Source organism: Castor canadensis, chromosome 11 (assembly GCF_047511655.1).
Source record: "Castor canadensis chromosome 11, mCasCan1.hap1v2, whole genome shotgun sequence".
Taxonomy (NCBI): Eukaryota; Metazoa; Chordata; class Mammalia; order Rodentia; family Castoridae; genus Castor; species Castor canadensis.
This window is the reverse complement of record NC_133396.1, coordinates 59706682-59718567: the sequence shown is the minus strand read 5'-3', so window position 1 is coordinate 59718567 and position 11886 is coordinate 59706682. Positions and strand designations below refer to the sequence as shown.

General features: G+C 50.2%; 1 protein-coding gene across 2 annotated transcripts; it reads left to right on the top strand.

Moving 5' to 3' along the window:
• The first annotated feature begins 393 nt into the window (after nucleotides 1-393).
• Alox15b (arachidonate 15-lipoxygenase type B) lies at nucleotides 394-10317 on the top strand. Of its 2 annotated transcripts, none has more exons than XM_074046925.1 (14): nucleotides 394-513; nucleotides 727-949; nucleotides 1262-1343; nucleotides 3976-4098; nucleotides 4375-4478; nucleotides 5778-5950; nucleotides 6168-6314; nucleotides 6419-6622; nucleotides 7548-7634; nucleotides 7783-7952; nucleotides 8135-8256; nucleotides 8354-8454; nucleotides 8533-8703; nucleotides 9103-10317. In XM_074046925.1, exons 1-14 carry the CDS (start codon nucleotides 499-501, stop codon nucleotides 9280-9282), a joined length of 1902 nt encoding a protein of 633 aa, XP_073903026.1. In that variant the 5' UTR covers nucleotides 394-498; the 3' UTR covers nucleotides 9283-10317. The 2 variants fall into 2 exon arrangements, with proteins under 2 accessions (XP_073903026.1, XP_020031128.1); XM_020175539.2 differs by having other exon boundaries at nucleotides 398-645.
• Nucleotides 10318-11886: the final 1569 nt, after the last annotated feature.

Sequence of the window (11886 nt, the reverse complement as noted above, 5' to 3'; positions counted from 1 at the left end):
CTATTCCAAGAGGAGTTGTAGGAGCAGGAAGGTGGTTCTGCATAGGCTTTTAAGAGTAAGACATTGCATCATAAACAAGGAGGGTCTTTTTTTTTTGGAAGTAATGGGGCTTGAACTCAGGAACTCATGCTTGCTAAGCAAGCACACCTACCACTTGAGCTACTCCACCAGACCCCAAGGAGGGTTTTAATCGTACTCCCCAGCCCCATTCCACTAGGTCTCAATCCCTCCTCAGGACACCGCAGCACTGATCACTGATCACCGCCCTCCCTACCTTCCAGTCTCTCCACTCAGCCCCTCCCTGCCCTAAATGCAGGCATACTCTTCCGGGAGGCAATAGGGCTGGGGTTTTGGGAACTCAGAGTCTGTGGCAGTCAATGGCAATCACTCGTTTTGCCTGAAAGGGGCTTGGCCAGGGTGGGGCGGAGCATTCCTGAGTATGAGCTTCCCGGCGCTGCAGTCCAGCTCCCAGTAGAGAGCCAGATTCTGGTTGGCACCATGGCCAAGTTCAGGGTGAGAGTGTCCACAGGAGAGGCCTGCGGGGCTGGTACGTGGGACAAAGTGTCTGTCAGCATCGTAGGGACCAAGGGAGAGAGCCCCTTGCTGCCCCTGGACCACCTCGGCAAGGAGTTCACTGCGGGTGCTGTGAGTGCGCGGGAGAGTGGGCAGGGTTAGTGACAGGGAGCAGAGGGACGACCCTGTCCAGTACTAACTCCCACTCCCTAGGAGGAGGACTTCGAGGTGACGCTCCCTCAAGATGTGGGCCAGGTGCTACTGCTTCGCGTGCGCAAGGCGCCGCCAGACCTGCCTCCCCGGCTCGGGCTCCGGGCCCCGGACGCCTGGTTCTGCCGCTGGTTCCAGCTCGTGCCACCGCGGGGCACCCCGCTCCACTTCCCCTGCTACCAGTGGCTGGAAGGGGCGGGAGACCTGGTGCTGCGGGAAGGGGCAGGTGAGGGGACAGCACAGGGATTGCAAGGCGAACACAAGAGCAAGAGAAGGGGAGTGGGGAGGTGATCTGGTGTGGCCATGAAGTGGGGGCAAAGGAGAGCAGCTGGTGGTGCAATGGGCAGAGAAGGTGGCAGCCAGTAATGGTTTCTTCCAAGGGGGCCTGGAAAGGGGTGGCAGTAATAGGAGAGTAGCTGGGGCCAGAGGTCTGGGGGAGAGGGGAATCTCCTTTTCCCTTTCTCTTTTTCCCTTCTCTTTTTCCTTGCTCTATTTCCCTTCTCTTTTTCCTTTCTCTTTTTCCCTTCTCTTCCTACAGCCAAGGTGTCCTGGGCAGACCACCACCCCACACTCCTGCAGCAGCGCCAAGAGGAACTGCAGGCCAAACAGGAGAAGTACAAGTGAGGAGGGGCTTCTGTTGGGGTAGGAGACCCTTAAGGGATGAGAACAACTTGGGGCTGCTGGTGATGATGGACTAAAGCGCCTGCCTGATCCTCTCCTGCATGTGCTCTAATGTGTTAGTAATGCCATTCCCAAATGATGACCAAAGAAACACTTGGAAGTCGCTCAACAAGGCCAAAGAAAAGTTATATTTCTGCAGAAGGGCAGCCACTGACCATAGTCTGATAGGCAGAACACACTGAACGGGGAGTCAGCTCAGTTTTTATCTCCCTCTGCCCCTCACACCGATGGACAGATTTGGGTTCACAATCTTCCAGGTTGACTAGCTATTGTTTGGGGCAAGGGCAAGGTTTTTTGATGCAGTGACATTTTTACAACTCAGTGCAAAAGTGATTTCTCAAGGTCCCTGAAGATGGGGGGGGCTAACATTTTTTTTACTCATCAAGCAGTTTGAGATTAGGGCATCTGTCTGGTGATAAACAGCTCTTTGACCGCAAGAACCTTGCAGGGTCAAGCAATGAGTCACAAAGCTCGAAGGCAGCAATTCGGGGAGGTTAGCTGGCATCTATGCGTTAACTCCTTTGACAGAAAAGACCTAACTTTAGTTGATTCTAAATACTGCGGACAGAGAGTCCACAGTATTGGCATCAGAAAGCACCTGTTAGAAATGCAGATTCTCAGGTCCCTCCCAACTACTGACTTCCACCTTGGGGGAGGTGGGAGTGGGGTGAACAGTTTTATCTTAACAAGTCTTTTGGATGACTCTGGTACCCACTGAAGTTTGAAAACCACTGTTCCACATGCCATGTCTTGTGGGTTTCTTCCTTGCCCTTGGGCTTGCTGCATCCTCCCAGAAATATGAGCAGAACCAGAAATAAACCACTTAGCCCTAGGAAACACCCTCCAGGGAAGACAAAGGTGAGATAGGGACACTTTCTTTGTTCTGGGCTCAGCATTTGGGGTTAGAGGAGAGAGCTGGTCTGGTACAAGGCCACACTGGCAGAGGGTAGAAACAGAAGGGGGAGAGGGGGATGGGGGAGGGGGTGGGGTGATGGGAGGGACACTGGAGAAGATTCCAGAGGCAGAAAACCAGGAACTATATTCACATGCAGATTTTCAAAGATCTTGATCTTGGCTGTTATCAAAGCCTGGGCTGCATACTCCTCTGGAGACAAGGCAGTCACAAGCTCATTTAGTTTCTGGTGACTCTACATGTGTCATGAATTATACCCCCAAGAAAACTGTTGAGCTAAAATTTCACAGCAACAGCACTAGGAGAGGGAGCAAATGTTGAGGTCTACTGTGCTGATGGAGACCCAGGAACAGTCTGGAGCCTGTCTAAAGGAGCTGGGAGATCTTAGCCAAGCCATTTGATCTCTTTGATCCTTGTTTTTTTCTAAGGAAAAAAGATATCAATCTTATCTGAGTTATTAGATAGAACAAAGGAGAAAATGGTTAAGAATGCAACGAATCAATTACCAAGCCCTGTATGAATGTGTGCTATGATTGTTGTTCCAGTCTCTGTTCTCACTGTCTTGCCCTTAGTACTTAAAATGAGGTCTCCGATTCACGGAACCAGCCTCACCTGGGAACTTGTTAGAAAATGTAGGCCCTTGAGCCCACACCAGAGCTACTAAATCAGAATCTGCATTTTACCAAAACCCTGAAGTTTGAGAAATAGGGCTTGGCTACCACCTGGTGGCAGTGTGGTTTAATTGCAAATTGTCCTTTGAAGTTCTTGGAGCAATTTTTGAATGAGTCAAAGAATGAATACATGAGAGGAGGACTAACTAGGGATCCTCAGCTTGCTGGGACATAATTTTGCCATTTCACCCAAAGGTCTTTGTCTGGGTGGCTTGCTGGATTATGGGATTTAGAGAGGAAATTGCTGCAGCTCTCCCAAGCTGTGGAAGGAAGCTGGAGTGCCTCTCTATGGGATGTCTGCCAAAGCAACAAAACCTTAGAGGTAGCGCCAGCTTCAAGACTGCTTCTCCTCTGCAAGATGCATCTGTGTTAGTCAGGAATTATATGATTGCATGACCAAAAACTCATTCCAACTAGCAGACAGATAAAAAGGGAATTTGCCAGCAGGACACTCAAGTACTTACAGAAGTACAGGGAGAAAGTTTATTGGGATCTCAGGCCAGACACAAAGATGAGTCTCTCCCAAGTGCTTCTCTCTCCTGCTTCACTCCTCTCTCTCTCTCTCTCTCTTTCTCTCTCTCTCTCATTCTCTCTTTCTCTCCCTCTCCCTCGTTCTTTCTGTGATCAGCATTCCCAGTCCACACAGTGGAAAATTGCTACAGCTATTGAACTTATCTCTGTGTTCACATGCTATAATTCAGATATCCAGAGAAAGCCTGGACCTGCCTGGCTTAGCCACAGCCTCAAATTCCCTAGGAAGTACTCTGATCGGCCCAGCTCAATCCTGATCCAATCAGTTATGAACAAGAAGTCTCCCTGTGGGAACATGCAGCTCCCTTGTAACCTTGTGGGTAGAGGGGAAAGGCAGATAGATCCCAGGAAGGTGGTTGCTGGCCGAGGGGACTGGCTCTGTCCAGTGTCCCCAAGAAGGCTCCTCTGCTCTAGTCTCCCTGAGGCCTCTTGTTGATCATCTGTTCTGCTTTCCAGATGGAAGACTTACATCCAAGGTTGGCCTCACTGCCTCGACCAGGTGACCGTGAAAGACCTAGACCTCAACATCAAATACTCCGCAGTCAAGAATGCCAAATTCCACCTCAAAGTCAGATCTGCGTGAGGATGCCTGCCCTGTCCTACCCCTGGGACTCAGACACCTCCCATCCCGGCCTTCTGCCCTCCCTCATCATCAGTGATACGGCTTACACAGCCCTACCCAAGGCACAGCCTCCAGTCCATTACCAATTCCTGCAGGGCACTGGCTATCTTAGTGATCGTGACTACATCAGGCCCTGGAATCTGGCTTAGGACCCCAGGAGGGATAAGGCTGGCTGAGAGGGGAAGGTCTCCAGGGCCTCTTGCCCTCTCCCCACTCCTTACATCCCCTGTCAGGTTTATAGAACTAAAACTCAAAGGGCTGCTGGACCGCAAAGGGCTCTGGAGGAGTCTGAGGGAGATGAGAAGGATGTTCAACTTCCACAGGACTCCGGCATCAGGTGAGGAGCTTGGGCTGGGGTTCCTGACCTCTGCCCTAGGGTGTCAGTTCCAAGGGCTGTCAGGAGTCTGAGAAAGTCAAGTACCAGTTCACTGTGTGACCCTTGGTAGGCTCCTGTCCCTTTCTAAGCCTTACATTCCCTACAGAGACAAAAGAGAATGTAGACTGAGGGGAACCCTGACCTCCTAATCCAACAGACATTTTCTTGAGCTTCTACCCATCAGATACTGTGTTGGGACTGTGTACCCAGTCCTTGTGCTCACAAGGCTCACAGTGGATCAGGCTAGTGCTTATTAATTAGACTTAAAATCAGATCATTAAGTTGGGCTGAGAATGTAGCTTGGTAGTAGAGCTCTTGCCTAGCATGTGCAAGGCCCTAGGTTCAATCCCCAGTGCTGGGGAAAAAAAAAAATCAGATCATTAGTGTCCCTGTGAGATGTGCTCATTGGCTCTTTCCTGGAAGGGAGCCCTGGAAAGCTCTCCCAAGGGGGCCGAACAGGGGGCCGAACAGGTCTTAACAGCCTGTTAATATAGGATGGGGTATAGGACAGAGAATGTTTCAAGTTCAGGGGACAGAAAAGATATGGAAAGATCACATACCTTTGGGGGAGAGAAAGAACACTGCTGTGACCAAAAAGGATTGAATGGGGAAGAAAGGCAGAAAGGAAGCAGGAGATGCGCTAAGGGTGTGGTACAGCACTGTGTGGGCTATGATAGGACTTAGCACAATGTGAAGCTATTCCAGCTGGGGAATAATATGGCCAGACGTTCTCTGTGGGGATTAGGGGCAAGAATAGAAGCAGGAAGATTAGCCATGAGGCTGTGGTTGTGGTCAGCAAAGGATGGTTGCCTCAGGAAACCAGTGGCTGTAGGAATGGAATGGATGGGTGGACCAGGAGGCAGTGAGGATGGGGAATCCATGGGACTTAATGGGAGGAGGCTACCAAAAGAAATCCAGACTCTGCATGGACAAGGGGATGGATGAAGTTGCTTTTCCCTGGGGTGCCAGGTAGTGAGAGGGACCTGAGCTAGAGGGAGAGCCCACACTTGCTCTTTGTTCTGTTGCATTTGAGGCTATTGGGTCATCCAGGGGGGTTGACAGTATGGAATGATGGGCTATGGACTAAGATTTGCTGTTTGATAAATGGACAGTGACTGAAGCCAAGCGGCCAAGAGAGATCACCCTGAGAAAGGTATAGGGTACCCAGGATGGACCCAGAAGGTAACTCCATCATGAAGGTCAGGAAGAGACTGATTGGAGCTGAGGTGACTGTTTCCCATGTCCCCTGCCTTTCTGCAGATTACGTGTTTAAGCATTGGCAGGAGGATGCCTTCTTCGCCTCCCAGTTCCTGAATGGCCTCAATCCTGTCATGATCCATCGCTGTCGCTCCCTCCCAAAGAATTTCCCAGTCACCGATGCCATGGTGGCCCCAGTGCTAGGCCCCGGGACCAGTCTGCAGGCTGAGCTGGAGGTGGGGCAAGGCTCTAAGCTATGCTTTCTTCAGGCCCATTCCCTGCTGGAGAGAGAGGGGTACACTCACTTTTGTGAGGGACCTACTTTGTGCTATATTCTAAGAACTCCATCTTCCAAATCACATGCCTGTCCCAGGCCTGAGTCCTCTCCCTGTACCTGCCCCTCATCCTTTAGAAAGCCAGGTGATAGCCCCAGATTCCCTCTTTCTCCTGCAGAGGGGCTCCCTGTTCTTGGTGGATCATGGCATTCTCTCTGACATCCATACCAATATCATCAATGGGAGGCCTCAGTTCTCTGCGGCACCAATGACCCTCTTATACCAGCGCCCAGGGCGTGGGCCCCTGCTGCCCCTTGCCATCCAGGTCTGTAGTTGGGTAGGGGACAGGGGCAGGACATAGGTGGGGAGAAACCCACAAAATGGTTGACACTCGCAATACCCTCCCTCGCCACTGCTGTCCCCCACCAGCTCAGCCAGACACCAGGGCCCAACAGCCCCATCTTCCTGCCCAGCGATGACAAGTGGGACTGGCTTCTGGCCAAGACCTGGGTACGCAATGCTGAATTCTCTGTCCATGAGGCCCTCACTCACCTGCTGCATGCACACCTGCTGCCTGAGGTCTTCACCCTGGCCACACTGCGCCAGCTGCCCCACTGCCACCCACTTTTCAAGGTCAGTGGCTCAGTTAGGTGGCCCAGACTCTGCTCTGAGCCTATAGAGTGCCTCTTCTGAGTGGCTTTTCCCCAGGTGGCCTTGTCCTTCCAGGCTAGGATGAAGACCCCCCAAACTGCAGCTGCAGCATCTCCCTGTGTACTCCCCTGGGAGCTGGCTTCTTAGCAGGCCCCAAGCTTGAGGAAGTGGACACTGTGCCCCAGAGAGGCTTCCTTCTTAGAGCAGATCAGATGGCATTGGCCACCACCACAGAAGCCCAAGTCCTAGGACAGGAGAGATGGGAGGCTGGCAGAAGCCAAAGAGGGAATATGTCTTTGAGGGACCCAAACGTTTTCAGGGCGGGGGAGCCCTTACTGGGAGACCCAAGTGCTCTAGGTTGGGCTCTGTATGTCACCTGGGCCCTGCCAAGTCTTTGGATGACACATTCATTTCCCCCCATGGACTTGAGGCATCTCCGGTGAGAAGGGCAGGATTTCCCTCCTGGGGCTGCCAGACGCAGGCTGTGCTATGTGCTCTTTAGTCAGGCTAATTGTTTCTGACCACCCACAGCTCTCGTGCCTGGCACTCAGAGGTGGGCTCTGGGGGACGGCTCCATGTTGCCAAGCCTGCAGGCCCTGGTTTTCATGGTGCTCTACCTGCCTCAGGAATGGGAAATCACAGGATGTAGCAATCAGAAGATCACAGCATTCATCTGGATCAGCACCTTCATTTAACAAAGCAATCTGGTGCCCACAGAGAGGGAGGGACCTGCCTGAGGATGCAGAATGAGATGCTGGGAACTCAGCCCCATTGGGCCTGGAGTATTGACCCATCTCCAGCTGCCCCCCTTGTCCCTGTTGCCTCTTTCTGAGTGACTTACAGTGCGAGTGCCTCTGTGAGACCATGTGTGGGCCTCCCCAGATCTGCCATCTCCTGTCCCTTACAGCTGCTGATTCCACACATGCGGTACACCCTGCATATTAACACGCTCGCCCGTGAGCTGCTCATCGCCCCTGGGCAGGTGGTGGACAGGGTAAGAGCTGCCTTAAGGACAGTGTGCATCATTTCTTCAGTTGGAGGAATTTGGGGTACTGGGGTGGAAGTGACTCCATCTCCTCCACACCAGAGCTATCTCCTGCTTCTAGAACAAGATCCTAGTACCCAGCAGTCTTGTCCTCTAGTCCACAGGCATTGGCATTGAAGGATTCTCTGAGCTGATAAAGAGGAACATGAAGCAACTGAACTATTCTAACCTGTGTTTTCCTGAAGACATCCAGGCCCGAGGAGTTGAAGACATTCCAGGCTACTACTTCCGCGATGATGGGATGAAAATTTGGGAGGCAGTGGAGCGGTAAGGGGACCATCCCCAGGAAGCCGGGGGCTCAGAGGAGGCAAAAGACTGGGAAGGAGGAGTGGGGGGGCCCCACCCATACGTCAAGGAGGAGGGCTGCACCATGAATGACACTGGGCTGGGATATGTCTCTAAGAGGGTCAGGTTTGGAGGCGGGAACTAAACCCAGGTGCACCTTGCAGCTTTGTCTCTGAAATGGTCAGCATCTACTACCCAAGCAATGTGTCTGTTCAAAATGATCAAGAACTCCAGGCCTGGGTGAAGGAGATCTTTTCCAATGGCTTCTTAGGCCAGGAAAGCTCAGGTATGGAGACCTCTGCCCTTGGGCCTCACCCTCTGGTAAGTGTTGCAAGGTCCTCAGGACCCATACAGCCTTGGCCCCAGCTCAGCTCTCCCTGCAGGTATGCCTTCCTCATTGGACACCCAGAAAGCCCTGGTGCAGTTTGTTACCATGGTGATATTCACTTGCTCAGCCAAGCACACAGCTGTCAGTTTAAGCCAGGTGAGGGAAGGTCAGTGTTGGGGGTGGCAGAACAGAGGGACCAACTCCTTGGCCTCACTCTGCCCTCCTGGCTTTCAGTTTGATTCCTGTGTTTGGATGCCCAACCTGCCACCCACCATGCAGCTGCCACCACCCACTACCAAAGGCCAGGCAAGGCCTGAGGGTTTCATAGCCACCCTTCCGCCAGTCAATGCCACATGTGATGTCATCATTGCCCTCTGGTTACTAAGCAAGGAGCCTGGAGACCGAGTGAGTGTGAAACCCAGTGGGGACAGGAGAGACTGTATTTTTCTCCCTTCCTGGCCCATTCTTGACCTTGCCATCAGGTCTCTGCCCCCACTGAACCTTCCAGTGGGACACATGACCCTTGGACATCTCACAATGAGATGAAGAGGAAGTTGCTCTTAGCTACAAAGGCAACATGGAATCGTGTGCCTTTAAAATTCTAAATTAAAAGTTCCCAAGAGCTTTCTGCAGATAATCTTTACTAGGAGAAGATGAGTTTAGGGGGAGGAGCAGGGTGAGGCTCAGTTGGAGGCTGCTTCAGGTCTACAGGAAAGGGGATGGGGCCAGAGCTGGCTAAAATAGGTGGCAGCTGCTCAGAAGATCTCAGCACCCAACTTACCCAATCTTCTGGTTGGTCCTCAGAGACCCCTGGGCACTTACCCAGATGAACACTTCACGGAGGAGGCCCCGAAGCAGAGCATCGCTTCCTTCCAGAACCACCTGGCCCAGATCTCAAGGGACATTGAGGAGCGAAACCAGATCCTGGCACTGCCCTATACCTACCTTGACCCTCCCCTCATCGAGAACAGTGTCTCCATCTAAATCTCTAGAGAACACCACCCCATGTGACATAGATCCCTTTGACCACATCTTCTAGGCTGTCACCCAGAGAAAAGGACTCTTCCAAAAAACAGGCCCCCATGTGCCTCTCCTGGAACAACCAATCCCATAGACCTTACTCCCCATTCGTACACACAATAGAGAAACAAAACCAAAAAGCCCACAGAGAACAGAATGTCATGAGACAGGACCATGAAGACTTTTGGAGTCGCAAGCCTCAAAGAACCTATGGCCCACTTAGGATTTTGTCAGTTTGTTTTGGTTCTGCATTATGTCACCATGGACTGTCAGGGGAGCACATAATCCTGGATCACTGACCCAGCTGAAGAAATGTCATGGTTACCTGACTTAATGGCAGATATCACACAGGCTGCTCAGAAACACAAGAAGTGGTCCAGCATAAAAGCAGCCCAAGAAGTTGATCTTGACCTACTGTCCAAACTTTTCAATGAACAGAATGGCAAGAAATGGCCACTGTGTCAATGGCCAGTGCAGGCAGTGCCCACCTCTGTTTTCTCCAATCTTCCCTCAAAGTGAATTATAAAGCAGGTGCCATTTCCACAGAATTAAAAAAAATTAACATATCACTAATCATAGTAATTGAAGATTCCATCTTCAATCATGGATCCCAACATTTCATGTACATTCTTTAATTCCATTTTTCTTTTTATGGCTCAGACTCAGTGTATACTCATTAAAGTAACAAAAGAGTTCTTTTGAATTCACTCATGATTTTCATCTGTCTCTTATTGCAGGTATCACTAGTTTTTTTTTTTTTTAAAGAATAGACAAAATGCAATATATACATGCTATTTGCATGAACACTATTGAACTCAATAGACCTATGCTTCAGAAAGGGCAGTGTGGATTCGCAAGCAGCACTTGAACTGTTAATTCCTCACTGAGGCTCAGTGTGTCAAAAGTGATTTAGACCTTTGTCTCTTTAAACTTCTTTGATTTCAATCAATAAACAATTCCTGTTCACTTATGCCAATAAAGGAGTTTATGAGAGCAAAACTGTGTGGCTTTTTTTGAGAACTAAAGAGTTAAACTCTGTAGTATAAGGAAAGACCAGTAATCTAAAGGGAATCCAGGTGACTGGGGTATAAGAATCAACACACACTCTCTCAGGCACTGCTGTGGAAATAATTAAGCTCCTACTGTTTCCTTTTCTTGACTTATTTCTCTCATTAGTCAAACTCCACAAGGGAGAGGCTGTTCGACAGATCCTGGGTGCCAAGACCACTGCTTGCCATAGATAGTTTGGGCTCATGTATGTGCCATCATTTCCCAGGTGACTTTTAGTAAGGATAGGGACATGTGACCAATTCTGGCCAGTGGAAGGAAAAGTGATGTCTGTCACTTCCAAGATGGAGCAGTTGCGAGCTGATGTGCCTCTTCCAGCCTTCTACTGGCTTGCCAAGGTACCTTGCAGGTATGTTCTAGGTGACATGAGCCCCACCCATCCTTACCTCCAGCACTGGACTATAAACTCAGGAGGACAAGGCTCGTGGCTATCTGCCACCATGCCAGCATTGTGTAGATTCTCAATAAGTTTGTGTTGGATGGAGGAATTGATACATAAATGATTCCTAAAACTCTGTGGTGCTTCCCCTCTTTTAACCTATGTCTCCCAACTACACCGTAAGCATCTTGAGGGTGTGAGCTAGGTCTCATTCAACCTTATATTTCTTTCTTCTGTTTTTTTTTTTTTTCCAGTACTGGGGTTTGAACTCGGGGCTTACACCTTGAGCCACCCCACTAGTCCTTTTTTTGTAATTTTTTTTTTCCAAGATAGGGTCTTACAGACTATTTGCCCAGGCTTCCTTCAAACTTCGATCCTCCTGACCTCTGCCTCCTGAGTAGCTAGGATTACAGGCGTGAGCCACCAGCACCCAGCCCAACTTTATATTTCTCATGCCCTGCACTGTGCAGATGTATGAGAGATACCCAACCTGTGTGTGTTTAATGTTGGGTGAAAGGAAGAATGATTAAATAGATAGATGTATGCATAGATGAATAGGTGAGCAGGAGGGCAAACTGGTGTCTGTTTCAGTGTGTATTTTTGAGCTCAACTATCACCTCCTGGAAAAAGTGGAGAATCTACAGCTCAGCAGTGGGAATCCAAATTGTCAGTCCCTACCCTAGCTTGGAGAAGCTACCACTATCACCTCCAGTGCCAAGGCCCTGTGAGCCTATGAGGCCAGTTGTTACCAAAAAAAAAAGAAAAGAAAGCCCTAAATAAACCTTCTAGTGTCACTTGCTCACACTTATAACTCCAGCTACTCAGGAGTCAGAGATCAGGAGGATCCAGGTGCAAAGCCAGCCCGGTCAAATAGTTTGTGAGACCCTATCTCAAAAATACCCAACATAAAATGGGGCTGGTAGAGTGACTCAGGTGGTAGAGTGTCTGCCTAGTAAGAATAAGGCCTGGAGTTCAACACTAACACTGCCAAAACAAAAACATTTTACTAATTTTACAGACAGCTGGGCAATACACTATCAGTCTCCCACCAGCTTTGCTGTAAGCAGCACCTCTGACATATGGGTTATGGATTACTTTGCTAGGACTCAAAGTCTGCTTTT

Excerpts from the sequence above, each read along its gene's own strand:
- Alox15b (XM_020175539.2), top strand. The coding sequence starts at position 499 with ATGGCCAAGTTCAGGGTGAGAGTGTCCACAGGAGAGGCCTGCGGGGCT. Across the intron at positions 6,315-6,418 it reads TGCTGCCCCTTGCCATCCAG|CTCAGCCAGACACCAGGGCC; the intron begins GTCTGTAGTTGG and ends GTCCCCCACCAG. Across the intron at positions 6,623-7,547 it reads ACTGCCACCCACTTTTCAAG|CTGCTGATTCCACACATGCG; the intron begins GTCAGTGGCTCA and ends TGTCCCTTACAG.